This window comes from Polypterus senegalus, chromosome 8, assembly GCF_016835505.1.
Source record: "Polypterus senegalus isolate Bchr_013 chromosome 8, ASM1683550v1, whole genome shotgun sequence".
NCBI lineage: Eukaryota > Metazoa > Chordata > Cladistia > Polypteriformes > Polypteridae > Polypterus > Polypterus senegalus.
Window position 1 is genome coordinate 64,746,195 of NC_053161.1, and position 27,975 is coordinate 64,774,169.

At 37.9% G+C, this 27,975-nt stretch overlaps 1 protein-coding gene across 1 annotated transcript; it reads right to left on the minus strand.

Moving 5' to 3' along the window:
• Positions 1–575: 575 nt before the first annotated feature.
• Positions 576–27,931, minus strand: si:dkey-42p14.3 (EF-hand calcium-binding domain-containing protein 10). The gene is made up of 4 exons (XM_039761184.1): positions 27,777–27,931; positions 23,275–23,439; positions 23,064–23,154; positions 576–614 (listed from the first exon to the last, which is right to left on the minus strand). Exons 1-4 carry the CDS (start codon positions 27,877–27,879, stop codon positions 578–580), a joined length of 396 nt encoding a protein of 131 aa, XP_039617118.1. The 5' UTR covers positions 27,880–27,931; the 3' UTR covers positions 576–577.
• Positions 27,932–27,975: the final 44 nt, after the last annotated feature.

Consider the following 27,975-nt stretch of genomic DNA (forward strand, 5'->3'; position numbering starts at 1 on the left):
AAAAACAAACTGAGAATACCAGGAAGAAAACCCTCCAGTGTAGACTCTACACAAAGAAAGACCGGCACTGGTCAAACCGAAGGCACTGGATTCATGAGGCAACAACGCTACCCACTGCACCACCATGTAGTCCTCTATTTAGTATAATAAAAATAAATATATAATATGTGTTAATGTTTGTAATTGTAGCAAGTTAAATGATTTTGGTGTAATGTTATTTAATATGTATTTGCCAGTGATCATCTACTGGAATAAATGGACTCAGGAATTGAAAGAGTCCTGTGGTGGGTTGGCACCCTGCCTGGGATTGGTTCCTGCCTTGTGCCCTGTGTTGGCTGGGATTGGCTCCAGCAGACCCCCATGACCCTGTGTTTGGATTCAGCGGGTTGGAAAATGGATGGATGGGAATTGAAAGAATGAAGTGAAAAAATGAACAAATTATTTTTTATAAGCAGAAAAAGTTTTGACCTAAGTATATAAAAGATTTTTTATTTCTGTGTTTACTTTTAATTAAAGAGCAATAAATGATAAACAGATTTAATTGTAAAGAACAAACTCTTCAGTTATGGCTATGATATCATTCAAAAGCAGAAGTCCGCTTGAGTCCTTCCATCCTGTGGAGAAAAAAAATAATAAGTTATATTTTTCTACTATAGGAAGGTTGGCAGCCAAAATAAAAAAATCACATTGTTAGTTAACATCGGGAGCAGGAAGTGTAGGCCTGGGCAAACAAGAACACTATTATTGTTCTATACCTTCTATGTAAGTTTAATTAAAACAAATCATCCTCAATAAGAAAGTCTGCTGCACTATTCCACAATCAAAACCATTAAAGCTCACAAGACTTTATAAAAAGTGAAATATCAGAACCTTTCACTTTTCTGATCCACAAATGTAAATCATTCATAGTTTCAAGTTTCCTCCCACAATCCAAAGACATGCAGGTTAGGTACATTGGCGATTCTAAATTGTCCCTAGTGTGTGCTTGCTGTGTGGGTGTGTATGCCCTGCGGCGGGCTGGTGCCCTGCCCGGGGTTTATTTCCTGCCTTGCGCCCTGTGTTGGCTGGGATTGGCTCCAGCAGACCCCTGTGACTCTGTAGTTAGGATATAGAGGGTTGGATAATATGTGTAGTTTTAATTTTAGAATTATTTAGAAAATGACTCTTAAGTTGTGGGCTCAAAGCTCACGTGGGAAATGTTCTGTAACTGAAGTGGCAGGCAGGTACACATGACCTCATTAGCTCATTAATAATTAAGTAGTTTTCCAAGACTGTCAGATTTTTGAAGTACATAAAATTCTGGTGTGTTTGGAAAATACACATCGATAAGAATTCTGGGAAAATAAGTATACATTATTAAAGAGTGTTATTTTTTATTAGCATGTATATGTTTAAGTTTGGATAAAGTAATTAGTATGGCTATGCTTGTACGAATATGTGAAATGGATTATTATGATTAATATGTTTCATGTTTAGCCGAAAGTAACTTAATAAACAATCGAACAGAACATGAGAACTTATCGGTTTTCCCATGTTTTACATATCTTGCATAAGATAGTCAGCAAGACACTATAAATTTAAAAGAAAGATTTTAAAAGGCACTGCCAGACAGATGTCATAACTGCCAAAACTAGGAGAGAGAGAAAAACAACTGCCAAAGAGCAGACAACTCGGTCTGTTGTTGCCGTCTACAGACTGCCACTACGCTCCAAAGCATCGTAACCTGGTTTAAGACAACAAAGTCGGCAGCAACCAAAGCCATAGCACCCAGAAACAAAGCTTGCTGTGTTCACCCTGATTTGAATCGTTCCGGCTGTATGTCTTCATAGCTAACATTTACACCTGGTTTTTACTTCATATAAACATAATTAATTGTTGTACTAGTTTTGAGTATTGCTTTGCTGAATTGTTCTGATGTTTACTGACATTTAGCAATGACCGGTGATTGTTAACGAGACAAACTGTGCCCATTTAGGTTGTGTACTGTCAGGAGTAGTGATTAGCCCTTGGTTTCTGTTACATTGTGTAGCCCCTTCAAAGGCAGCCATCGGGATACAAAGCCCAAAAGGGAGTAGCGGTTCCTGGTGTTTGCTGGGGTATTCATTCAGAAGGGCAGCCCTTTCAGGAGAAGCAATCTGAAGATGGTTTGACATGTATGTGAATCCCAGCAGGGATGCCTCATGAATGAAATGGCTTCAAGACCCTGGTAAGGTATCAAAGTTGAGGTAGCTACCCTCTGGCCAGGGTTGAGATAGTCTTGCTTTGTATTTGAGCTTTATCTGTCTGTGCTGAGTGAATGTTGAATAGGTAGTTTGGCAGGACATATGTACAGTTTAGGCAATTCCAGTACTAACTTGTTCACCTATATAAAAAGAACCTTAGAGGTTAAAGTGCCTTTCCTAGACACTTTTACACCACAAAACAACACCCAACTATAAAAGGTTTTTATTTTTTTTTTATTACACTAACAGATATGCATTGGTCCTGGTTGTTGTAGGTCAAGCATGAGGGGATCTGGTGCAAGGTAAGAATAAATCATGGAAAGGCAGCTCTTCAAAACCACACTGTCTCCTACTGGGCCAATTTATAGCTGCTCACATCTTTGGGACGTGGCAGGAAGTCCCACTGACACAGGAAGGATGTGTAAACTCCACCCAGGCATACACTAGGCCAGAAACCGACTGGCAGAAGAACTAAGAAATGACCTACTGTACCCTGATGTATACATAAAGATCTTGTATAATGCTGGCAAGCTTATGAAATGACCCATTTCAAGGAAAATACAGCGTGCTGATTATCATAAACACATTTGTTTAATTTTAAATGGCTGACTACAGTGAAGTCCATCAAATTAATGAATCTAATGCTGTAGTATATAAAAAGAAATAAAGACTTAGTCCAATTGTGCAAATGAAACATCAAGTGCATATATACTGAAAAAAGTGTGTATCATAACTTTTGTATTTAACTGTTAAAAATGATATTTATCAGAGATGGAGAACACAAATTTAAGTAATGACAGTTGTTTCTAACATCATGCCATAGCAGTATTATTTTAATATGTTTTTTTTGCATGTTATTACTTACATACAATATTCTACTAAGTTGTAATGGTCTTTGAAAGATGACAACTCAACATTTTATTCACTAATTACTTCCATTTAAAAGCTCAAATGTCTTCCATCTATTCTTCCATTGCACAAATTACAAAGGGATAAAATCCTTTTTATGTGAATATCTTCTTAATCACTTTTTTGTTAATATTCACACTTTTTTTAAACACTGCACTATTCATTTTTGTAAGCAAAGTATGAATACATACTTTTAAACTTTGCAAAGAAACAATTTGAAAATCCATCAACAGGTTCAATCAGTGGGGCATGTACATTAATGTTTGACAAGACTTACAGACTTTAAAGATCTTTTGCTCTTGCCCTTACCAAGAAATCTAACCCATTTGAAGAAAGAATACTCTTAACACAAAAGAGGCATTCATTTGTAAATGTATTCTTACTATTTTCTAAATAACTGGATAGAAGAGAATTCACTTTTTAATGCTTGGAACTTTCTCTTGCATTAAACTGCCAAGCATTTGGTGAAAATACAAGCTTATTTTGTTGTATTTATTGATGAAATAACATAAAATAAATACATTTTGAATAGCAAATAATGTAGCTAAAGCACTGGTTTACACATAAAGCTGGTGATACAATCTGTGCTCCTGGGCAAAACACAATGTAGAAGTAGGTATTAATAAAGTGATTTCAATACATTCTGGCACCTCAATTATTTAAGTACAGGACTGTGTACGGATGTTCTTTATGATGCATATATAAATGAATTAACATCAAGGGGAAAAAAAAACAAACTGTACTATTTTATTTACCTGAGAGATTCTTAAGTTGAGAAGAAGTAACATATTAAAAATGCTGTATCTTAATAGTGTTTAAAGTTCTTCACTTAATCTTTTAGCTATTCAAATGACTATATTTTACTTTCATAATACAACAATTACTGTAAGTCTCTACTACATATTGGAAAGTTACAACTTTTAAAAACTTACAGCCATTTTAAAATAGATATGCAAGGTGGTAAATAAAAGAAGCTGACAAAATTCCTCTCTTTGCATCACAGAAAACTAGGATCCAACTGATAACATCAGGCACTGATATTTGGTCTCTAACTAATTTATTGGCATTCAGGAAATGTCACTAATATTACGATGTTGAAAAATTTCAAAGCAAAACATGTTTTATTAGGTTATTTCCTAACATATATAGCCTTTGATTTGAAAACCTGCTCCCCTTAACGGAGTACAGCGACAGTAATGAATGAAGTGTTAACAATGTGCTAAACTGTTTAAGGGGGCTTCAAAACTTTATACTTTACTGACACTCTTCATCCAAGGGACTGACAGTAAAGCAAATGTTTTACAGAAGACACAAAAAATCATTTGTTTATTTACTGCTACACTTTGGGTTCACAATTTTCCAGATAAAATGCATTATTCCATGATTTTCTACATTTCTTCACTGCATGCTGAATTAGCCACTGCAGATCCTGCTCCGAGGTTAGCGTTCAAATGGTTGTGCATCTAAATCAGTCAATTCCTTGAGTGTTATAAAGTTTACAGATAAATGTTCGTTTGTCCCCCGATCAAGCATCGGTTTTCATATCAGGGTGACCTGTACAGGCTGAAACGCTCAGTAAGTCAGCTTTTGGAGGAATGGAGGTTGGATGAATGTTTTACTTTTACATATGGCTATAAAATGACTTTAGTCAAACCCTTTGCATGTTGTGTGTTCCACCCTGAACATTCTAACGCTGTGAGATGTGAAATCAGTTATGTGTCTCATCTACCTGTACACAGTGCAGTTGCTAAAGCTCATGTAGACATGACAAAACTCAAAAGTCAAGATTCTTTTTCAGTCAATAAATGTAGTAAATGATTAATGATTTGTTCTTTTTTTTCTTGGTGAGAATTACACTTTGTCTTTTTTTATGATAGTGCAGTGGCTAGTGGTACCACTTTATAGATCCAGCGTCCAGCAGGGTCTAAATCCCACATCGGTCATGGGTTGTGCAGAGCCAGTGCAGATACGTTCTGTGACTGTGGAAACTGCTATGGGCTGCCACTCTACTGAAGGCTTCACGTGTTGCCCTCAGGGTTGCTAAAAAAAGCTTCATCCCATGTGATTCAGAACTGCAATAATTAAACATGTCTTATAATATATGTATGCTATTTATGTTTATTCTAAATAGTTAAGCAAATGTATGGAAAAGGTTCAAGTTAAAATGCCTGCCAAATGTTAGTGTTGTGAAACTGCTTTGTAAAAAAAATTAATAGATAAGAATACAGTTTTTACTACAGGTCTTACTGGTAACTGCTGTTTAAACTATTTCAATGTAAAGTTAAAACATTTCATGTGAAAACATCATACATTTAATATCTTTCTTGTGATGTATATTCTTTTTATCCTTCTTGTCATTCATATTCTTTTCTAGGAAAGCTAATATTTAAACATGCCAGCAATATGGGTACAATGTGTATTGGCAATCAACCATCTTTGCTGCTCACATATCATATCACATTAACATATTAATATATAATTATAATATATTATTATATATTAAAATATAATTATAATAATAATAATAATATAATATATATAAACAATATCATATTAACACCAGCAAGACCAAGGAGCTGGTGGTGGATTTTAGGAGGCCCAGGCCCCTCATGGACCCTGTGATCATCAGAGGTGACTGTGTGCAGAGGGTGCAGACCTTTAAATATCTGGGAGTGCAGCTGGATGACAAATTGGACTGGACTGCCAATACTGATGCTCTATGTAAGAAAGCTCAGAGCAGACTATACTTTCTGAGAAGGTTGGCATCCTTCAACATCTGCAGTAAGATGCTGCAGATGTTCTACCAGACGGTTGTGGCGAGTGCCCTCTTCTACGTGGTGGTGTGCTGGGGTGGCAGCATAAAGATGAAAGACGCCTCACGCCTGGACAAACTTGTTAAGAAGGCAGGCTCCATTGTAGGATTAAAGTTGGACAGTTTAACATCTGTGGCAGAGCGACGGGCACTAAGCAAACTCCTGTCAATCATGAAGAATCCACTGCATCCACTTAACAGTGTCATCTCCAGACAGAGGAGTAGCTTCAGTGACAGACTTTTGTCACTGTCCTGTTCCACTGACAGACTAAAGAGATCGTTCCTCCCCCACACTATGCGACTCTTCAATTCCACCCGGGGGGTAAATGTGAACATTAATTTTATTTTAATTCTTTTCATTTTTATTACTATTTAATTTAATATTGTTTCTTTGTATCAGTATACTGCTGCTGGATTATGTGAATTTCCCCTTGGGATTAATAAAGTATCTATCTATCTATCTATCTATCTATCTATCTATATCATTATTAGTTTAACAATCTGTATGGCATGGATACTACTGGTACCTTTCAGTAGATTATATTCCATTAGATAAATAAAGGTCAGTGACAGGCTACATTACGGCCTATACTAACTTTACAGTTTATCCCCAGCTACATTAGTTTTCCTCTCCAATGCCAGAAATATGCAGGACATTTGATGGACTGGTGCTCGGTCTCTAGCTGGTTCCTGCATTGTGCTCTGTACACAGAGTTTCAAAGCAAAATAAGTGCACCTATACGAAAAAACAAAGTTGCTCAATCACTGTACTATTAGAAATTATTAAAAGTGAAAGAGAAACTTAGTTTAGAACCTCAGGAATAAATGCAAATATATATAAATAGTCACACATTATAGGAGAGCCCACCAAAACAGGCTTTTGCATTCTTGCAAGACTTTAAAATGACAATTAAAATTCAATACTCTGATATCTGTTTTTAATTAAATACATGCAAAAGAGTAAATGAAAAGTATCTGCTCACTAGCGTATTCAAATAAAACTAACACCAAGAGTCAAGCAGCTCTGATTAACTGCAATCGGGACAGTGGCTTCTTCTTAAAAGATGATCAGTCTGATGATGCAAGTTACTTTAGTGAAGTGCTTATACAAGGCTTTACTCTACAATTCTAGAGCTCACAGTGAATGGGATTTCTTTCAAAACAATGCAATTCAACGCCAATCAACAGGGCCTTTTATAACATGCCAGTTGTTTGTAGCTTATGTGACCAAGATTTATATTATTAAATATTTTGCTGCGTTGTATTTCTTTTTATTAATTTTCATGCTTGTTATGAAGGTGCTTAGGGTGGCTCAACTATGGAGTGATTTATGCACCTAGAAAACTGGTTAAAAAGTCTAATTTGTTTGGTGCAAAACAGTAATATCAGTGACCCAACAATGCTCTCCTGCACCTAAAAATTTGCTTTCACAAATTTAGGTGTACTATTTGATTCTACTTTACTATTTCATTTAAGCACCAGATGTACTAGATTGAATTCTACCCACGCCATGCTTATCATTATCATATCAATTATCAAAACAGCAATCTCCAAAAAGAAACTCTTCAGTGTCCCAAAAAGGAAATTCTCAGAAATTGTATAATAAATGAACACAAAGAACAACAGAATTTCAGTTAAATACAGATGCAAAAGGTTAGCAACAACTACTAAAGCATTTAATAAAACAAGAGTCAAATTCACAGTTTGATGAAATCTAAAACCATGTTATTTCATTGCCTTCACATTCAAATATCTACATTTTTCAAATACTATGAAATATAAAAACATATTTTACATGCCAGTCTACAAAATCCCTGCTTTGAGCTTAAAAATAATATTCAAGCAAAGCTAAAAAATTTTTTGTCTCCCCAACACAGTCAGAAATATATATATACACCTGTACAGTATTATAAAACTCCACATTCTAAATCTGCATCCAAAATACAATCAAAAAAGTGTACCCGCCAGGTAGAAGTCTAAATTGTCCACCCATCCAGAAAATAAGAAGAGTGTGCCACAAGCTGTCTACCTCAGGGTTAAACTTTGCGTTGTTGCTGTTTAAAATTGTTGCACTTGTGGATATTTGCCCCATTATTAAATGAAAAATTATCACAAAAAAATGTGGATAAAAGAGTGTAACTGGCCTTCCACCATCACCTCATCTAATCATCCAAACGCAGTTTCAGTCGGTAAGAAAACATCCTTTTAAAATTCTGTTTTACTAAGCATTATATGCATTCATTATGTGTTTTAAATATTCATTTATATTACAATATATGCCTGTTTCAGTGTAGGAGGAAAATGTAATTTCTTTCCGAAAGTGAATTAAATCATTGTTTACTCTGTACTGCAACTAAACATACATGCTACAGTTTATGAAGTGATAAACAAGTAGGCAATTAGTGTTTTAGATTCTTTCTATTATGTAACATTCTTGGTGGACTGTCATAGTTGTTTCTGCATTTGTGGACATTTTATTAATATCTGGTCACTAACTGACTTCCGAGGGCACTGAACTTTCTCAAAATTAATACAGAAAAAAATGAAAGCACAACTACAGCCTTCAATTGGTTCAACCCCAGAGAGTGGGCTTCTAGGGGCCCTAAACCCCTAATATTACCTCCACGATCCGTGCTTAACAAAAAGGTGTCAGTTGTGAAAACCTTCACATTTCAGGGCTTTCTAATCACCCGGGGCTTGACATGGAAGACCAACATAGACCCCATAATAAAAAAGACACAGCAACAGATGTACATCCTGCGACAGCTGAGGGGGCTCAATTTACCACAGGAGTTACTGATTCAGTTCTACAAAACAATCATCGAGTCTGTTCTTAGCTCATCCATTACATAGTGGTTCATGTGTATGCCTATCATGTAATTACAGACTTGTAGAGTCATCAAAAAATTGGAGTCAAGTTCCTTGTATGCATGCACTCTTGATTCTTTTTGACATGTAAAAGTGAGGCTTTGGACTTGCTAAAGTACACCAATTTTTCGTGGTACTTGATGAGCCATTCTCTTTGCTACAACATTACATGTGTCTGTTTGCTGAGTAGAAACATCCTAAAAAATTAAACTAAGGACAAACATGTTACATGCCTGTTTATTTGGGTGTGCATAATGTGTTCACCTAACTAATATTCTTGAGTACAAGACAAAAACTGTTCAGATTTGAGTAAGTTTGGACACATTAAGTGCCGACTATATCTCTTCAAATATAATAATCAAGGCAGTACTACTATAAGGGCTGGTTTATACTCCATGCTCAGCACAGTCAATATTGACCCAAAACGTAATTATACTAGATAGCTCTCGTTCTCTGTTGTTTATACTTTATTTTATTTCCACTGTATTTGTGCTGTAATATTTATAATGTGTTTCTGTGTGGATGTAGAGAAGATTAAGCTTAGCAGTAATGAAAACAACAATGAGGAAGAGGAAGATGGCCAATGTGAAGATGATAGACTCCAAACCTACTACGTCCACCAAATACACTCCCAGATATGCATATTCTTACGAATTTTGAACATCAAATAGGCAAATAATACATAAAGCACAGAAATGAAGGTAAAAAAAGGTCCAGAACCTTATAATTGGGTCAAATTTACCTCCCTTTATTGTTTGTTTGTGTTTTGCAATGGATGTTATGAAACTGATGAGTGCAACAACATGGCTGCTGGAATTCAATTTTTGTTTTGCTATCACTGTTAACAAACATCAATTAATTTTAAAAGGCTAATAATACCACTTTGTGGTAGAACATGATATTTAATTGTGTGTTTTGGGGCCAAATAATGTAAAAAAGCTTCACAGAACTGTACTGCACATTGATGTTAAAGCTACTAGAAAAGGTGACACCAGCCCTCTCTTGACTATCTGTGAGGTTATTCTCATTAGTCTAGACTGCAGTAGTTGTAGCTTCTTCAATGTAATTCCCAGCAAATAGGCCCCAGAGGACTAGGGCTGCCCACAAAGAAACAAGAGTAAGCCTACTGCATGGGCCACATACACTCACCTAAAGGATTATTAGGAACACCTGTTCAATTTCATATTAATGCAATTATCTAATCAACCAATCACATGGCAGTTGCTTCAATGCATTTAGGGGTGTGGTCCTGGTCAAGACAATCTCCTGAACTCCAAACTGAATGTCAGAATGGGAAAGAAAGGTGATTTAAGCAATTTTGAGCGTGGTATGGATGTTGGTGCCAGACGGGCCGGTCTGAGTATTTCACAATCTGCTCAGTTACTGGGATTTTCACGCACAACCATTTCTAGGGTTTACAAAGAATGGTGTGAAAAGGGAAAAACATCCAGTATGCGGCAGTCCTGTGGGGGAAAATGCCTTGTTGACGCTAGAGGTCAGAGGAGAATGGGCCGACTGATTCAAGCTGATAGAAGAGCAACTTTGACTGAAATAACCACTCGTTACAACCGAGGTATGCAGCAAAGCATTTGTGAAGCCACAACACGCACAACCTTGAGGCGGATGGGCTACAACAGCAGAAGACCCCACCGGGTACCACTCATCTCCACTACAAATAGGAAAAAGAGGATACAATTTGCACGAGCTCACCAAAATTGGACAGTTGAAGACTGGAAAAATGTTGCCTGGTCTGATGAGTCTCGATTTCTGTTGAGACATTCAAATGGTAGAGTCAGAATTTGGTGTAAACAGAATGAGAACATGGATCCATCATGCCTTGTTACCACTGTGCAGGCTGGTGGTGGTGGTGTAATGGTGTGGGGGATGTTTTCTTGGCACACTTTAGGCCCCTTAGTGCCAATTGGGCATTGTTTAAATGCCACGGGCTACCTGAGCATTGTTTCTGACCATGTCCATCCCTTCAAGACCACCACGTACCCATTCTCTGATGGCTACTTCCAGCAGGATAATGCACCATGTAACAAACCTCAAATCATTTCAAATTGGTTTCTTGAACATGACAATGAGTTCACTGTACTAAAATGGCCCCCACAGTCACCAGATCTCAACCCAATAGAGCATCTTTGGGATGTGGTGGAACGGGAGCTTCGTGCCCTGGATGTGCATCCCACAAATCTCCATCAACTGCAAGATGCTATCCTATCAATATGGGCCAACATTTCTAAAGAATGCTTTCAGCACCTTGTTGAATCAATGCCATGTAGAATTAAGGCAGTTCTGAAGGTGAAAGGGGGTCAAACACCGTATTAGTATGGTGTCACCGTATTAGTATGGTGTTCCTAATAATCCTTTAGGTGAGTGTATAGGGAACAACGTGGGCTACACAGCATGGGGTCATCCCACACTATGCTCAGGTTTTAGGTATCTAAAAAAGAATTTAAGCATTGCCTATACTCAGTCTTAATACAGCATTAATATGCATGTTATTTAAAAGTAATCCAGTAAGCAACCAAGAAGTTATACAAGACATTACATAGCAATCATAAAAAAAAAAACAGATTTTAGTCACAGAAAAGGTGGCAATAACTTTTGATTTTTTTTTGTATGACATTTTTTACACGACTGCAATAGTAGACAATGTGTTAATCAATCAACAGCAGAATTCCAAGGAAAGCTAACACATCAGAATGCCCATGTCATGATTCCATATTTACCTGGTTTGCTGGATTATGTGTTGGCTGGGTGAGGAGTGAAGTTTTTGAGAATCTGACCCATAAAGATACTGTTTAAAGGGCTAGACATCTGCAACTATGCGAAGCAAGTCAATTCTTGGGACAGATTTGGAAATGCTAATTCACACTTCCTATTCAGGGAATTCTCCTGTGTGTTTCAAGGCCCCTGCACTTTCGAGTTATTCCTTGACTCTTCCACAATGAATGTGGCACTTCACTGTTACAATCTTTTCCCATGACATAACATTTATCTTTAAAAGAAAAAAAAAAAACAGAAACTGGTAAAGCTACACTGCACATTGCCAATGGTGCAAACTTGAATCTGGAGGTCCTCAAACCACAAAGAAGAAGACACCAGGACGCATGCCTGAGCTCTGGAAGCAAGAACTTCCTTTCAACTCAGAAAATCACTTCTTGTTCAGCCTCAAAAATCACGTGGTTGTTTCCAGAATGTATCTTAAACAAAGACCTTTCTTTTGCCCTACAATCAACAGCCACGGTTTTTCTGTATTTCTGTATGATTCAAGTTACCTGGTAGTAGTTCTATTATATAAAGAATATTTAGAAATAATCAGAAATACGCTAGGCTTATCGATTTTTTTTGGTCCTTAGAGTGTGGCACAAGACATTTATATGAAGACAATATTATTCTCATGTGTAGAGTGATCTTATTATTTTGGTTATATCAAAGTCTATTACTGTAAGTTTGCAAGATCTAATCAGTCCTCAGCCTATGGTACGCCAAGAATTACTAGGTGGTATGTGAGTACCGTAAAGAAAATTTTAAAAAGCCAGGCACGGTAAGCATGTGTGAGCATTTGTGCAAAACCAAAAGACAAAGAAGCAGTTACAAGTCAAGAAACAATTTCGGAGCCTCAATTTCACTGCAGCATTAGGCAAAAAAGAATATAAGCTTCACATTCATCCTCGATTTGTTATTAGGAAGACATACAAAGAGCTTTCTGAGGAGGCAGAGAAAGGGAGCTTCTGGCTGTGGCTTAGAAGCAAAGATAAAATGCAAGGTGGGATAAAAAGGATCTTTTGGTCAGCTACAGGAAGTGGTAGGGAGACATCTATGTGGCTGCCCTACATCTGGAGATGTTCTGTAGTTAAACTTTGCAAAATGCAAAGAACATAGACGGAGAAAGAATCAGTACCTTTAAAACAACAGACAAATACAGTTTAACTTATTTATACTTTCTGTGTAGATATAATGCTTTGACTTGGATGGACGTGTGGGGATCATCTTCTGGGCTCAGATAAGATAACCGGCACCATTCCAGGATGAGAGGGGGTGCAGTTCCGAACAGTATCAGTATCATCTCTTCTTCACTCCACAATGCGAAGATGGGGCTCAATGTGGGCAACCGACTCCCTCCCACAACATCCAGTGGGCTTCCCAAACAACGCAGAAAATGTGGGCCCACTATGGACTGTTTTGAAAACAGTCAACATCTCTGGTTTAAAAGAAACTGATGTGGCCAACAGGTGACTTTTTCAATATTTACAACACACGTTATTAGGCCTGCCATGATTTATTTTTGTAATTAATTACAAATGTTCTTTGAAATATATGTTCTTAATTAACTTATCTTTGCCCCAACCCCACAGGGCATGCTGCCATACAGCACATATTCATATGCCTGCTTGAACTATTTGGTCAAAATTAGTCGGTAGATAATTCAATTAATCGATAAAATAGTTGATAATCGTTTACAAAATAAGTGTTTGTGACAGCCCTACAAGTTACAGTTTATGACATGAATTTACCAAAACATAAGAAAAGACAATACCACTGAAGTTTATTTTTTACTTTTTAGCCCAATTTAAAAGCAATTTTATTTAAATGTTTTTATTCACGCTTTATTCAATTAAAATATGAAACATTTAGACTTTAAACCTAGCAGAGATGTTCCTGAAGGTAACATCCCCAAAAATAAACTGAAGGTGCGGAGTTCAAAATTCAAAGCGGGAAAAGTTTTCTAAGCAGAAAAAGTGCATGCCTTTCAACTTTCAAACGTATACAGTATATGTGCATGATATATTCGAACAATTGAGCGATCAGCTAAACAAATAAGCTTCATTAACTGAATAGACTCCTCATGTTTGTTAAATCCATGTGTTTGTACATTTTTAAAGATTCCATTCCGTGTGCTGAGAAGACTTTCACTGTAAAAGATGCTCTATAAAATCTTGCTTGGTTCGAAATCTTGAAAGCCTTTTCAGAATAGCCAAAAATAGTCAAATTAAAGCGTTATGGTCTTTGCAGTGAAATGGATTATCTCTCCCAAATATCTGCTCATATGAAATAATCTCTTACAAAGTAAAAAGCACAGACATAAATTTCATAGTAAATAATCCACACGTAAAGCATAGACCCTCCAGGGTTCATCATTTATTGAGAAAATGGAATATTTTCCCTGTTTGGTGAATCACTGCATCTTGTATGCTGGCAACTGTTAGTAAAGGTCTGCCAAATTCTTTCATAGCTTTTCAGCCTTGCCCCAAATCATTAAATGGAAAGCTAGGAAAATGTTATTCACTCCAACAGCTGAAATCATGAGCCTCAAAGAAAAAACAGGTTTTCTACTATAATACCTCACACCTCCACATTATTTATACCAGACATTCTGAATGTAGTTACACTTGTTTTCCATCAAAACTCTTTCAAACATGCTTCAATGTTTAACTGAAGAAATTCTACTGGATCAACTACAGCCCCCATGAAAAAGTATGTACCCCTTCTGGATTTCCTCTTTTATAACACTCAATTGTTTCCCAGAAAACCTGAGAAAAAGGCTGCTGAAATATATCAGTTGGGAAAGTTACAAAGCACTCTCTAGAACTTCGAGACTCCAGCCAATCACAGCTACAGCCAACAACTCGAAATGGAGGAAAACCTGGAACAGGAGTGGCTGGCCTAGTAAAATTACTCCATGAGTGCAAGTCACAGAAGAGCCCACACAAACATCTGTGGAACTGCAGGCCCCTCTCAGCGAAGTTAATGTCAGCATTCATGATTCCACCATTAGAAAAACACTGGGAAATAATGGTATCCGTGGAGAGTTGCAAGGTGAAAACTGCTGCTGAACAAATGGCACATAAAGGCTCATCTAACATTTGCCAAAATACACCATGATAATGTTCTATGGATACTATCTCAATGGGAGACGGTGAAAAAAAGATTTAAATTACAGAAATGGGAGATGAAATGTTGGTCAAAATTACAAGCAGGGGTCATTACCAAAAAAAAAAAAAAAGACAAACCAATTTTTTGCCAAGCCAGAAATGTAAGATAAGAATCAGAACCCGTTGCCTGAAAAGACACTTAGAAAAAAGCGAGAAGAAAAAGCCACAGAGAAACGCATGTGTAGTATTTTTATCCAAATATGGATTATTTAGAAATGCAAGCACCTGTACTTATGGATTACACTGGCGACAACATGTGTCAACACACTCCTGTGAAACTCTGGGAACAGCCGACACTCCTGCCACAAAATGGCAGCGCCCGTGAACAATCCAAAATGGCATTGTGGGAAGACAATAACGATATTTGATATTTCATTGGCAGTCAGAATCTCAGATTTAGACAGGGCATACACCTTCTGCTCAGAAAGAGGGGTATCAGGCAGTAAACCGATAGCACGGTCATGTTTTATGTGAGGGGGAAGTTCTAATGACACAGCCTTGATAAAAACATTATAGTAACCTTGATAATCAGTGGGAATTACATTAATATTGCAACAAACAGTAAAAGGGTGTGAGACTCCCTATAGACAGGTATGGTTTGGAAAAAGGCACCCCAATGAACAATTTCATTTTTGCTCCAGTCAATAAAAGCATTATGCTTTCTAAGACAAGGAAGTCCCAAAATATTCTGTGGAATAATTTCATAATGTAATACCCAGAATGTAAGTGGAAGTGTAACAGTGTACATTTGTGTATTCAAGCACCCCCTTCCACAGTGGGAATTCCATCTTCCAAAAGAACTCATGGATAATACTGGAGAGGTCATTTTTTTCACTTTTAACTTTTGAAGGCAAGAGGAGCTTCTCTGCAGCTCCCAAACTGATGACAGCAGTCTTACTTAAGTTACCATCTACTACTGGCACCAAGACTAAATTGTTAAATAAGACTGTCCACAGTTAATCTCCCAACACTTATAGACTTTGTCCATTTTACAATACTTTTTTACTGTTATTCCCACAACCCTGTACGTTTCTAAGCCCCTTTATGTCCTTTTCTCAAGCCACTATTGTATTAACTCTTTGAGCTGAATATTTTTTCCTAAAAACAGTTTTCTGAAAAGCACACAAAGCAGTTGTTTCACACAGAAATCAACTAAAAAAAGTGTCCACTGCTGCATGCTGGTGCCGCCAGTTCACAGTTTCTTGCAGCTCAAGATGCTCACGGGTGGCATAACTGCCGGCAGGAATTCACGCCAGGCTGGCTGCCAGGCTGTTTTCGTGGGGTCGGGGCAGCAGCAGTAGCCACAGTGCAATGCAATCCGTTTTGTACCTCTCATCATTGTAAGTGGTAGTCCTCCCAGGCGAACTTTGCCAAAGACACATCAGCTACATGAAAGTGTTCAACACCACAATCAGCTTGGGACTGATCGGCTGATGCTGGTACCTCATGTTTGTTTTTGATTACTTGCATCAAAACTGAAGTCTAACAAGTCAAGAGTCCAATTCAGCGATAATATGCAAAATGTTGCTCACACAGTACTTAGCTTTACACATTCATTTTGACCTGTTACCAGAGGTCAAAGCAATTTTTGATGTTGTTTGCTCTTTGTTATTTACGCAAGGGCAGGGAATCTCAGTCAAACCAACTAAGGTAACGTTCCTTCTAGCAAAGAGAGTCTAACTAAAATATAACGGCAGGTTTGGTCACCGTTTACAGTTGATTACCACCCTCAACACCTTCTGTTGACAAAAGTCGACATCCTACTTGAAAGAGTTAAATAAACTACTCAAGCCTTGCAAGATACTGCGCCATCCTGGGATCCCTAATTGTCAACCCGTGTTTTTGCATTATCTGAACAAGAGACAGTGAAAAAACTTTAAATTATAGGATCAGGAGATGAAACATAGTCAAAACTATCAGAAAGTGTCATTACCAAAAAAGAAAAAGACAAGATGATCTTTCACCAAGGCAGGAATGTAAGACAAGAATCAAAAATCGTTTCATGAAAATAAAAGTCAGAAAACAGAAAGGCACACAGAAACAAAGTATTTTTATTCAAAATTTACAAAAACAGCAGCACCAGCAAACAATTAAAAAATGGCACTGCATAAGGAAGATAAGGATATTTAATTCTTGAAGGAAGGCAGATAGTGAAAAACTAATATCCAGTTTAGCCACATGGATCTCAAAAAGGTTCAAAGAAAAATTGTCCGGATAACAGTAACAAGTGTTATGAAGAAGTACAATTAGAGGAAAGGGGCAAATACTTTCCCAAGGCACTGTATATGCATTTAAAAAATTCTGAATACCTGGATTATCTCCCCACATTGTCTCCTCTTTCATAGACTACAATTTAAATTCCCTTAGCCGATTAAAGAAGAACATACCTTTCATGTTAATAGATGCACTTGGCTGCTCCTCCCTTCACAGCTTCCTGATGAGCCAATGTCTTTTTATTTTTTTTAAGATTACATATGAATTTATCCTTTCAAGTTGGAAAACAAGAGTGACGTTTTTAACACAAAAAGGTTATCACAAACAAGTAAGAATTTCGCTGTACTCTGTACATGTGACAAAGCTGACCCTATTAACCTATGAATCTACAACACACTAAAGACTTGTGTAGTAAAAGAACAAAACTTGATGACTTGTAAAAAAAGTGTATGGACGAGATCTTAAGACGAATGAATCAGCTAGTCTGATGGACTGAATGATTTGAGGATTTCATCTCATTTGTAACTCTTTATTATGTTCTTTTTATAAGCAAAGTAACAAAGAGGGAAAGGTTACACTTAATGTAAGTCAGGCACCAAAATGTTGTGCCTCTGACTTTGATTTTTTTTTGAGCCTAGAGATGAAGTATTAAAAATAGGTAAAAGCTATTACAAGGTAGGCAATAAAGTTGTGTAATTTAGTTCAGCATTATTGATACTAGTACTGGGCGATATGACGATATGTATTGTGGGGACGATAGAAAAGTGTCTATCGTCCTATTTCTCTTCTATCGTTTCTATCGTTTCTAACCTAATTTTATCAATTACTAAATAAAATATTGCATTAAATAGGCTATGACAAATGTATGATAATGTCTTGTCGCTATGCAATGCATACTCTACCCTTTATATAAGTGATAATCAAGGATAAAAATGAACTTTTTCGCAAAGAAACTCTGTCTTGTGGTTTTGCGACAAGACGCTTTACGTTGTTGTGACATGCTTTACGCTAGTTAACGCTAGTGAGTGCTTAAAGATGGAGACGCAAGAGGTTAAAGATGAATGCCCGGAGTCGCAACAAACTGAAACTGCTATGCAGGCAGCAGCCCAAGAAGTACTTTTACCGAAACGTGGGGGTACGTCAGTGATTTGGTTGCATTTTGGCTTCAAGAGCTCTGACACGGAGCAGAAGACAGTCATGTGCAAACTCTGCCAAAAGATTGTTTCCGCGCCCGACGCTAACACAACAAACCTCTTTTACCACTTGAAGAAGGTCCACGAAAAGAACACGGGAGAATCGAAGAAATGCGTAAGAAAGTTGTGAAACAGCCCGGGCAAGTGGCGATAAAAAATATAGCCAGCCTAAAATTAAAGAGTCTTTCATAAAAAGCACACCGTTTGAAAAAACGTCCCAGCGCCATAAAGAAATCACATGTGCCATCTTGCATTACATTTGTAAAGGCATGACCCCCGTGTATGCAGTTGAGAAGGGTAGCTTCCGAGACCTCGTCAAAGTCCTTGACCCGAGGTCCGTTATGCCCAGTCGTAAGCACTTCAGTAAAGTCGAGTTGCCTCGCTTATATAACGCATGCCCGGCCCAAGTAGAGAAGGATGTTCGCAGTGTGGTCCATTATGCTTTGACAACTGACCTGTGGACGAGCAGAGCTACGCAGCCCTACATGAGCGTAACCATCCATTACATCAGCAAAGACTGGATCCTCTGTGCTCGCTGTTTACAGACTGCGTACTTTCCAGATGACCACACGGGAGCCATGATAGCCCAAGGTGCATTACTCGTGCAGTAATTTGTATGAGGTACTTTTAGTTTACTGTACTGTCATTTTTACTGTAGTAATTCCAAGAAAGACCCCCTAATAAAGTATTTATCTATCTATAAATTTGACAGAGTCATTTTTTCTACTTTTACAAAGTAGCCTTTTATGTTTGCACTTTTATTCATGGCTAATGCCTTAAACAGTGTTATGTTCAACTCTGATATTTACTTTTGATACTTTATTTTGGTTTGCAAACTTTGCACTACAAGGTTGAAAAATGTTTTGTGTTTAATTTTTATAATTGAGTGCTTTTCTGCTCAGAAACTTGAAAGGGTTGTGCACTTTAATTTTTTTTTTTTTTAATAAAGTCTATTTTGATAATACTATTTAAATAACTATGATGTGGATAAAAAATGTGAAGGCTACTGTAGCTCTACCTCCACCACATCTGTTGTCAGTTGATACATTTATATTGCTAATCTAAAATGTATTTTTCTCATTTGTGACAGTTCAGTTAAATGTCACTTCAAAATAAAGTTGCAAAAAAAAGTATGCAATGATATTTTTGTCAAACTTTTCAGAGAATAACTGAAAACGTACTTTATTGTGGGTGGTATATCGTGATATATATCGTTATTGTGATATAAAATAATCCATATCGTGATATATGATTTTTCCATATCGCCCAGCACTAATTGATACATCGATTTAATTAATTAATTTTTAAAAGCAGCTCATGTAAAATGCTGTGGTCCCCGGCCGGGACGCTCAGGAGGACCAGAGGAGGGCTTGTGCCTCCTCCAGACTGCGAGGGGGCGTCCGTCCTGTTTATGTTGGGGGCCTCGAGTAAAGGGCTTGGAAGCCCAGCCCTGTAGGGACCTGTGGCCACCGCCAGGCGGCGCCCCGGTGTCTGAATATCCCGGGGGAAGACGACAGGGGACACCCAGACGGCTTCCGGGTGCGCAGCCGGCACTTCCGCCACACTGGGGCGTGGCTACGGAGAATTGCCGGGAAGCAGCTGGAGCCCATCCGGGTTCCCATTTAAGGGGCCGCCTCCCTCCAGTCATCGGTAGAAGTCGGGTGGAAGAGGACGGAGCTGGAGGGAGGACTAGAGGCGGTCAGGAGAAAGGCACTGGAAGTGTGTGGCCTGGACATTGGGGGAATCGGTGCTGGAGGCACTGGGGTTTGTGAGTGCACTGAACTGTGAAAATATTATAAATAAACGTGTGTTGGGTGAACATAAGATGTCCGTCTGTCTGTGTCCGGGCCAGCGTCCACAATGCATAGCAGAATATAACATTCTCAAAGCCCCTTTATTCTATTTGGAGTTGTGGCCTATCCTGGAAGAACCAGATACACAGAAGGAACTAACCCTTGATGTGGTAGCAGTCAGTTTCATGGCCCACTTATGCACACATCAGTTTTAGAACTGCTGATTAACGTGACATGGACATCTTTAGGATGTGAGAGGTAGCCCAAAAAAGACCATGTAAGCAGTGAGTAGTGAGGCATGAGAGCTCGCAGCAAGGAGATCAGCTATAGTGTGGCTCCCTAGTACCAATGCATTGGCCAGGATAGGTTTTCTGACTCTAAGATAATAGTCCCAAAGGTTCTATAGGATAGTCCTGACTCGAGACATTATTCCCAGGCTAGTCAATGCGGTAATTCCTGGTCTTGGTATAAAAGCCCCTTTTGGTCATTCAGTAAGTGAACTTGGAGTTTAGAACAGAGTATGGAAATGGTATGACTAGCAGGATTATGAGAGCCCAGAATGAGAGAGTGGCCTGACAGCACATCTTATCATCCACAATTATCTAGTACCTTACATACGGCTTTTCATTAAAAATAAATTAAAAATCACAGTAATGTTTAGTCTTTTAATTTAAGAACATATACTATACAAAACATGTGGAGCTCAATAGCGCTTTTTTGATTTCTTCAGAGACATAACTGTTTTAATTTGTTGAAAGGCTACCTTAAAGCCTTTTAGGACCATAATTGCAGCATAGTTTTATGTATTTTATACTAATGGCACCACTTCACAAAGAAAGTTTTATACATGACAGGAGAAATACTGAATAGACTGTTGTCTGAACTGAGAAACTACACAGGCAAGGAACAATTGGAAATGTCCTGATAAATAACTCGATTTACTGATTACTGGCCCTATCTACATTACACACATGAGACATTGCATGTTGCTTTGGTACTTAGCAGGTAATGTGGCCAAGCACACATAACAAATCCTTTGGCTCTGTTTTGTACTGAATGCGGTATCCTACATTGTAAAAAATGTCAGTAAATTTAACAGTAAAAATATTGTAAATGGTGAAAGTAAAAGGCCTTTTCTGAAAAAAGGTACCTTATGTTCTACTGAAAATTACCTGTATATCTTAAACAATACATTTCATTATTTTTTACAGCCAAGTTCTGTAAAATCGATATTTTTCTACCTTCAAAATATGTTAAATACCGTTTACTGATGCATTACAATTACACTGAAAAACTCTGTTAATTTTACAGTGTAAAATTGTTAAATAGCAACGGTAAACAACCGCAAAATGTAAAACGGTAAAGTGCTGTTTCAGTAACACCGAAGTTACGACAGTTGCATACGGACACGCCCCCTTTTACCATATTGTTTGAATAGTAGGGAAAAAAACTTAAATCAAGTTAGCAGACTTACTTTTCCCTGCGTGCTGAAGGTTTTTTGAGGTTATGGAAGCCGATTTATGGTGGTTTGTATTCAATAAGCTGGCACACCTGTAGGACACCATACACCACAAAAGCAAACTTTACTTCCCCACCAGACAATGTGCCATAGCTTCCTTAAACATTGAATTGTTTTCAAAGTGTATCATTAAATGGTACACGTTTGCTATTGGTTGTTGTTACTTTACTGATGCAAGCTGTGTACTGGGGTTTGACCCTGACGATACTTTCTAATGGTTTATTGATTGGCATATTTATTACACTGCATGAATTTCTGGTTATAGTTAAACATTCCCTTCTGTTGGAATGTGTTGCAAAGAAAAAACAGTTATTTACTACAAAATTATACTGTAGACCTAAAAATATTGACACCTTACTTAGTACAGTAAAATTCTGGCAACCCAGCTGCTAGTACTTTATGGTAAATGTAACATTATTTTTTTTACAGTGTATGGCCTAAAGACCTAACAGCAGTGAACATATAACTAAGAGACCCCCCCGATTGTCTCTATAGGTCTCATTTAGCCAGGCATTATCTCCTTGGGTCATTCAGGCACGTTTAAACAAAGCCTTCGACAGACCACGGCATCACAAGGTGCTTAAGATTCTTTGCTGGCTTGAGGACTCTTAACTGAGCTATCAGTATTACCACCATCAGGCTTCCTACAAGGAAGGTCAGCTTGTCTCACCAAAATAAATCTCCCTGGGATTGTGTCGTCCTTGGCCTTTCTGACAATTATGTTTAAGGGGCAGCTCAGCTACTACAGTAAGCAAACTTTGACCCTAATTAGACCTGATTATCCTCATGCCTTTCTGCACTTGGAGATTAACAGACAAATTAGGGTCATGACTGATACTACGTCAGACTACCATAAAAGAAAGCTGCACAACCTGATGGCCTTTCATAGTGAACGCTACTGGCCTTCCCTTGTAAAATACATTGTTTTGTACGTGAAACATGGGCAAGATTATGACCAAAATCCCAAAACTACAGTTAAAAAAAGGCCCCATTAATACATTTTTACATTTTGTTTTGCTTTTTACAACGGTTTTGTACATAAGATTATAATTCTCCACCACATGGTCATGAAGGTCTTATATTAAATTTTAAATCCGACCTAAGGTATATCTAGAGCTAAATGAGCTTCAACTAAATATGCAAGTATGTGCAGAAGCAGAAATAAACTACCCAGAAAGGTTAATAAAGCCTTTAACTTGCAAAGGTTGGGTGAAAACCTCTTCTTTTTCCTCCTGCACTCTATTCAGAATAATATATGATGCAAATCTTAAACGACTGGAGTTGTTGTGTATATCTTGTGTAACATGCCTAAAATTGTATTAAAATTCAAAATCATTACCACTAAGGGTTTTATTGATTGGATCACATTTGGAAAAGAGGCATGCATCTGATTTCCTAGACTGCAATCATTTTCCATGCATTTACACCAAGCAAAACAACCTCAAACTTTTACAGACTACGATATTTTAGTTATGTATAAAAACAAAGTGTGTAACTAAATTTCAGATTTACATAAACAGACTAGGCTTACAGAGGATGTATGACCTGGGCTGTATTTAGTTTACTGTGGTAAATATAATTAACTACTCACGCTTCCTTCAGGAACGTTTCTTGTGATACTCTGTTGACATCGGCTCCCTGTGGGAGCTCATTATATTTAAGTATTCCTAGGGTGCTCAAAGCTGGAACACAAACAAAAGTAAAAAAGAAAAATCAGCTTGTACTAAACCACAGTAAAATGTAATCATTGACAACTTGTCTATCATACAGAAGAAAAGAAACAAAACAAAAAAAAAACTCACCTTTTTTGTATTGATTTACTGTAATGTATCCCTGCTTAGTGGGGTCAAGTATTCCAAAAACAGAATTCAGGTTGGAATCATCAATAAGACAAGGATAACCACTTGACGCTGCCCTGGCAGCTTTCAGCTTTTCCAGATGGCCAATCAGAAACTCCACTGGGCGCTCTGTGGGAATGAAAACTGCATTTACGGAACATGCATCCAATTGCAACTCATTCTCTTCATTGAACTCATAGCTTAATTAAATAGTCGTACTGCTCCTCTGTTCCTCCATTGTATGGCATCAATCTAGACATGCCCAGCAGTCAATGATTAACTATTAAAAACAATTTCGAATAAACCATTTAAACAAAGACAACATTGCTGTTTACTGGAGCACGGTGATTTCTCAAAAATGCTTTTGCTTAACTTCCAAGGCCAAAACTAAGAAACTGAATGATAATTAGAGCTGCCAAGGGGATCCTGTTTACTTAAAGCTGCTTGAGGTTTCCTTTTCTGCGTACAACTCGTGTATCAGTGTATACCAGGGGTCATCAATCACAGTCCTGGAGGGCCACAGTGGCTGCAGGTTTTTGCTCCAACCCATTGACTTAATTAGAAAATAATGCTTCCCAATAATTCAATTTCATGGCTTGTTAGTGCTTTAACTCTGCCATGTCAGACCCTTCGTATATCCTAGATTTTTTTTCCTTTCTAAGGATATCATTCAAATGATTTGAAGTCTAAAATGGATGAGAACTACTCAATCTTTCACTTTTTTTCTCTTCACTTTCCTTCCAAGTATTTAATTAAACCCAATAGCGCATGATAAATACACACAGGTGTTAATGGTAACAAGCTAAAAGGAGAAATGCTGGTCTCTTTTGTCATTTTCATGTTATTGCTAATTAGGAGCAATTAAAAACCAATAAGGGTTCAAAATCTTAACGAGCGAGACAACTAAAGTGAAGCAGAAGTGTCACTTGAGCAATAAGTGCTTCTTATTAAGCAATTGGGTTGGAACAAAAACCTGCAGCCACCGCGGCCCTCCAGGACTGTAATTGAGGACCCCTGATACAGTATGTCACAAGTGTCAAACTCCCAGCAGCTACAGGTTTTCATTCTAACCCTTTTCTTAATCAGTGACCTGTTTTCACTGCTAATTCACATTTTAATAGCCCTGTTAGAAGGATTCAGTCCTTTGAATTGATTCGACTCCTCATTACAATGCAGCCAAACAGAAATGAGACGTGAAACAAGCCAACAGATGACCAGCTAAACTGGGGCTTCAAACTCCAACCAGTTTCTTAATGAGAAGCCAATTCTTGCTGTTAATTAAACCCGTTATTTAATTCCACAGCCTGTTGTTGCTCTCGTTCTGCCATAGCTGACTGTTGATTTTCTGTTTTTCATAAAAACATCGTCAAAGTGTTTTGGTGAGTTGAGAGATCAACCTTACTGAGACCTTCATCGTTCTTTATTTTCAGATATAGTGTGATGTGGCGGCTTGTTTTGTGTCTCATTATTGTTTGGCTGCTAATCAAGGAATAAGAAACAACTAAAGGGACTGAGTCAAGTTAATTAGAAGAAGTAATTAGCAGCAGAAACCGGTCACTACTTAAGAAGATGGTTAGAATGAAAACCTGCAGTCACTGCGGCCCTCCAGGACTGGAGTTTGACACCCCTGCAATATGTGGTGTAAATGTGTCCAAGGAAAGGAGCAAACAAAAAAGAGAGGTAGGAAAAGATATTTAGCTATTGTGATCCAATGTTAGAATTTGAGCAAGGTCTGTACAAAGACTTTACTTATGCAGTGCACTTAACAATCATCATAAGTTGATTCACAATAATAACTTAATTTGATAAAAACAGTAAAAACATTTAATAACACCCCTTAACATAAAATTTGTTAAGCCATTTTGCCTTCTGTAACTGCTATTATATTTATTTGCATCCTGGGTCCTCCCTGTGTGCAGAGTGCTTACAGTAGTGAGAAAAGTGCTATATAAAAGTAACAAGTTATTATTATATAAAGTATGTCAAATAATGTTATATGAAGATCAAATATATAATTACAATCAAGAGTCATGTATACATCCTTTTCTACTGCCTCACAGTTTCCTTTTTCAGAAGGTGTCCATTTCTTAACCATTACAGTTTAGCACAGTTAATAATTGAATTGTCACCGTCTTACTCCATTAGGATTATTTAAGCACTGCAGAAACTAAGAAAGGCATCACAAGTGTAGATCCCTGCACAGTGGCAGCAGCTTCATACTTAAAAGACAAAACATCTTAGTTTCATATGTAATTCAATTAACAGTGAACATTCCTGCTCTTGGACATGATGGTGTACTGTTGCCTGTAATTTCCTGAGTCTTGGATTCCGGCCCGGCATCAGAGGGGGATTTAGCTGGGCTAAGCCCCCACCAATATCATGTCAAGCCCCTCCTCACCCATGTGGTCAGGTACACAGTTACTTGTTGGATTATCATACCATGCCGTAAATACTAAACTTAGTATTTCGGACAAATTATCACTTCAGTCTGGAGACGGGGATGTCTGGATTCAAATCCCAGTCCAGGAAAAGGATGCTTGGGTGGATGGAATATTTAAAGAGGGGTGTCATTTTGAGATATCAATAACCCATTTCTTGCTTACACCATATAGAGCAGGGTGTCAACTCTTGTCCTGGAGGACCACTGTGGCTGCAGGTTTTCATTCTAACCCTTTTCTTAATGAGCAATTCAATTAAAATGAAATCGCAAGAAGTTCATTAGCAGAACAAACAGGGCACTCATTAAAAAAAAAAAAAAGGGTTAGAATGAAAACCTGCAGCCATGGTGGTCCTCCAGGACCGGACTTGGCAACCCCTGAACAGTACACATAAAGTGTGTTTAGCTTTACTGCCTCAGACCTCTAGAAACATGTGTCCACGTTTGGACCGATGCAAATTAGTTTTATGCAGGTCATCGGCATTCCTCTAACACGGTCCTGGAGGTTTTTGTTACAACACAGTTTCTTAATGAGAAGTCAGTTATTGCCGATGAAGCACTTACTGCTGAAGTGACATTTTTCTGCTTCATTTTAGTGGTCTCGCTTGTTAAGGATCCCCACCCTTTGTTGCCTATTTCAGTCTTGAACAGCTGCATTCACTGTTTTTAATGGCTCCTTATTAGCAATAAGATGCAAATGACAAAGGAGCCAGCAGTTCTCTATCTAACTTGTTTCCATTTATACCTGTGTGTTCATCATATAAAACACTTGAGAGAAAAACTGGACCTGTTTTAGGCTTTATATCTATGCTTGGAAAGGAAACAAATCTGCGATATAAGGGCCTAACATTGCAGACTAACAAGCCATAAAATTAAATAAGGTCCGAGACTGGCAAGGTTTGGTTTCTAATTGAACAACTGGGTGGGAATGAAAACCTGAACCCACTGCAGCCCTCTAGGACCGACATTACCCATCCCTGTCCTAACAGCCATCAGCTTTTTTTTCACTAGTGACCTAGTTTGAATGTGTCCTGCAGTCCTAAATGCTTTCCCAGTAGGTCCTGCCATTCTTAACCCAGTATGACACCTAGAGCGTGTGTATACAAACAGATGTTCCAACATTGTCTGTACTTTCAGAAATTATTAGTGGCGGGTGAGATTTGTATGCAAATGACCTTTAAAAAGAGGCTTACCATAGTCATACATTTAGGTGGATTGATCTGATTCTGTCTCTACACTTATGTTTAGTTCACTTACTCTATTAGTGTTCAGATTGAATATTTGATATGCTCTACCTAAACCTTGCACAAGTGGCAGGATTAACTAATTCCAAGCAACTAACTGCCAGTATTCGGACATTTAGCATCACGTCATTGCTGCTGGAGACATTTCAACAAATATTAGAGGTTTCCATAAAATATCTACAAAGTAATCTGAAATAAGTGGGGCGATCATCCCGTTTTACAAAAAAAAGAAAAACAATCGGAGTGAAAATTTTTTCTGTGAGACAATGCGCAGGAACAGCCTCCTAATGATACGATCCTTTCATTCGATTGGTTAAACCCGTTAGAAGGTTAGTTTGAACGAAGGCTCGCGAGCTCAGGGCTGTTCATTCCGATGATCGCCGTTTCTAAGCACACTGGCGAGGTTGCTTCACACTAGTCTGCATCTGCATCTCGCCTTTTGACAAAAAATCAAAATCATTCTTTATAAGGAGTTCTTAAATAATAATTAGTATAGATTACATGTGATCAATGGATCTCATTTTGCACTTGTTAAAACGACAGCATGAGAGCGTAGATAGCACAAGATACAACTCTTCGGCTGACACTTGTGCTAAACTAATGTAGCTCTTCGTTTGTTTAATGTTTAACCCATTTACTTGTGAATAAAATCTTATCGTGTCACCCTTACCCTCCTGCGACGCACACTCTACCTTATTTCCTATATTCCAGGCAGCATCATTTAGTTAAAGTACACGACAACAAGGCGAGGGAGTACCAAAGTTGTTTTAGTCAGTCCATCTCACCTGGTCTGTGGAACAGAAGCATGCTGGTTATACTGTCCAAGAGTTCCATTATTTTGTGCTGTTCAATATATTGCGTAGCTCCAAGTTCCCGAGGAGTCGCCATTTTTCCTCACAGCGACGGCAACAGTGTGTTTGCTAAGCAACCACTGACGCGGAGTCTGCGGACGCCTTCCAATAGTCACCAAAACTCGCGTGCATG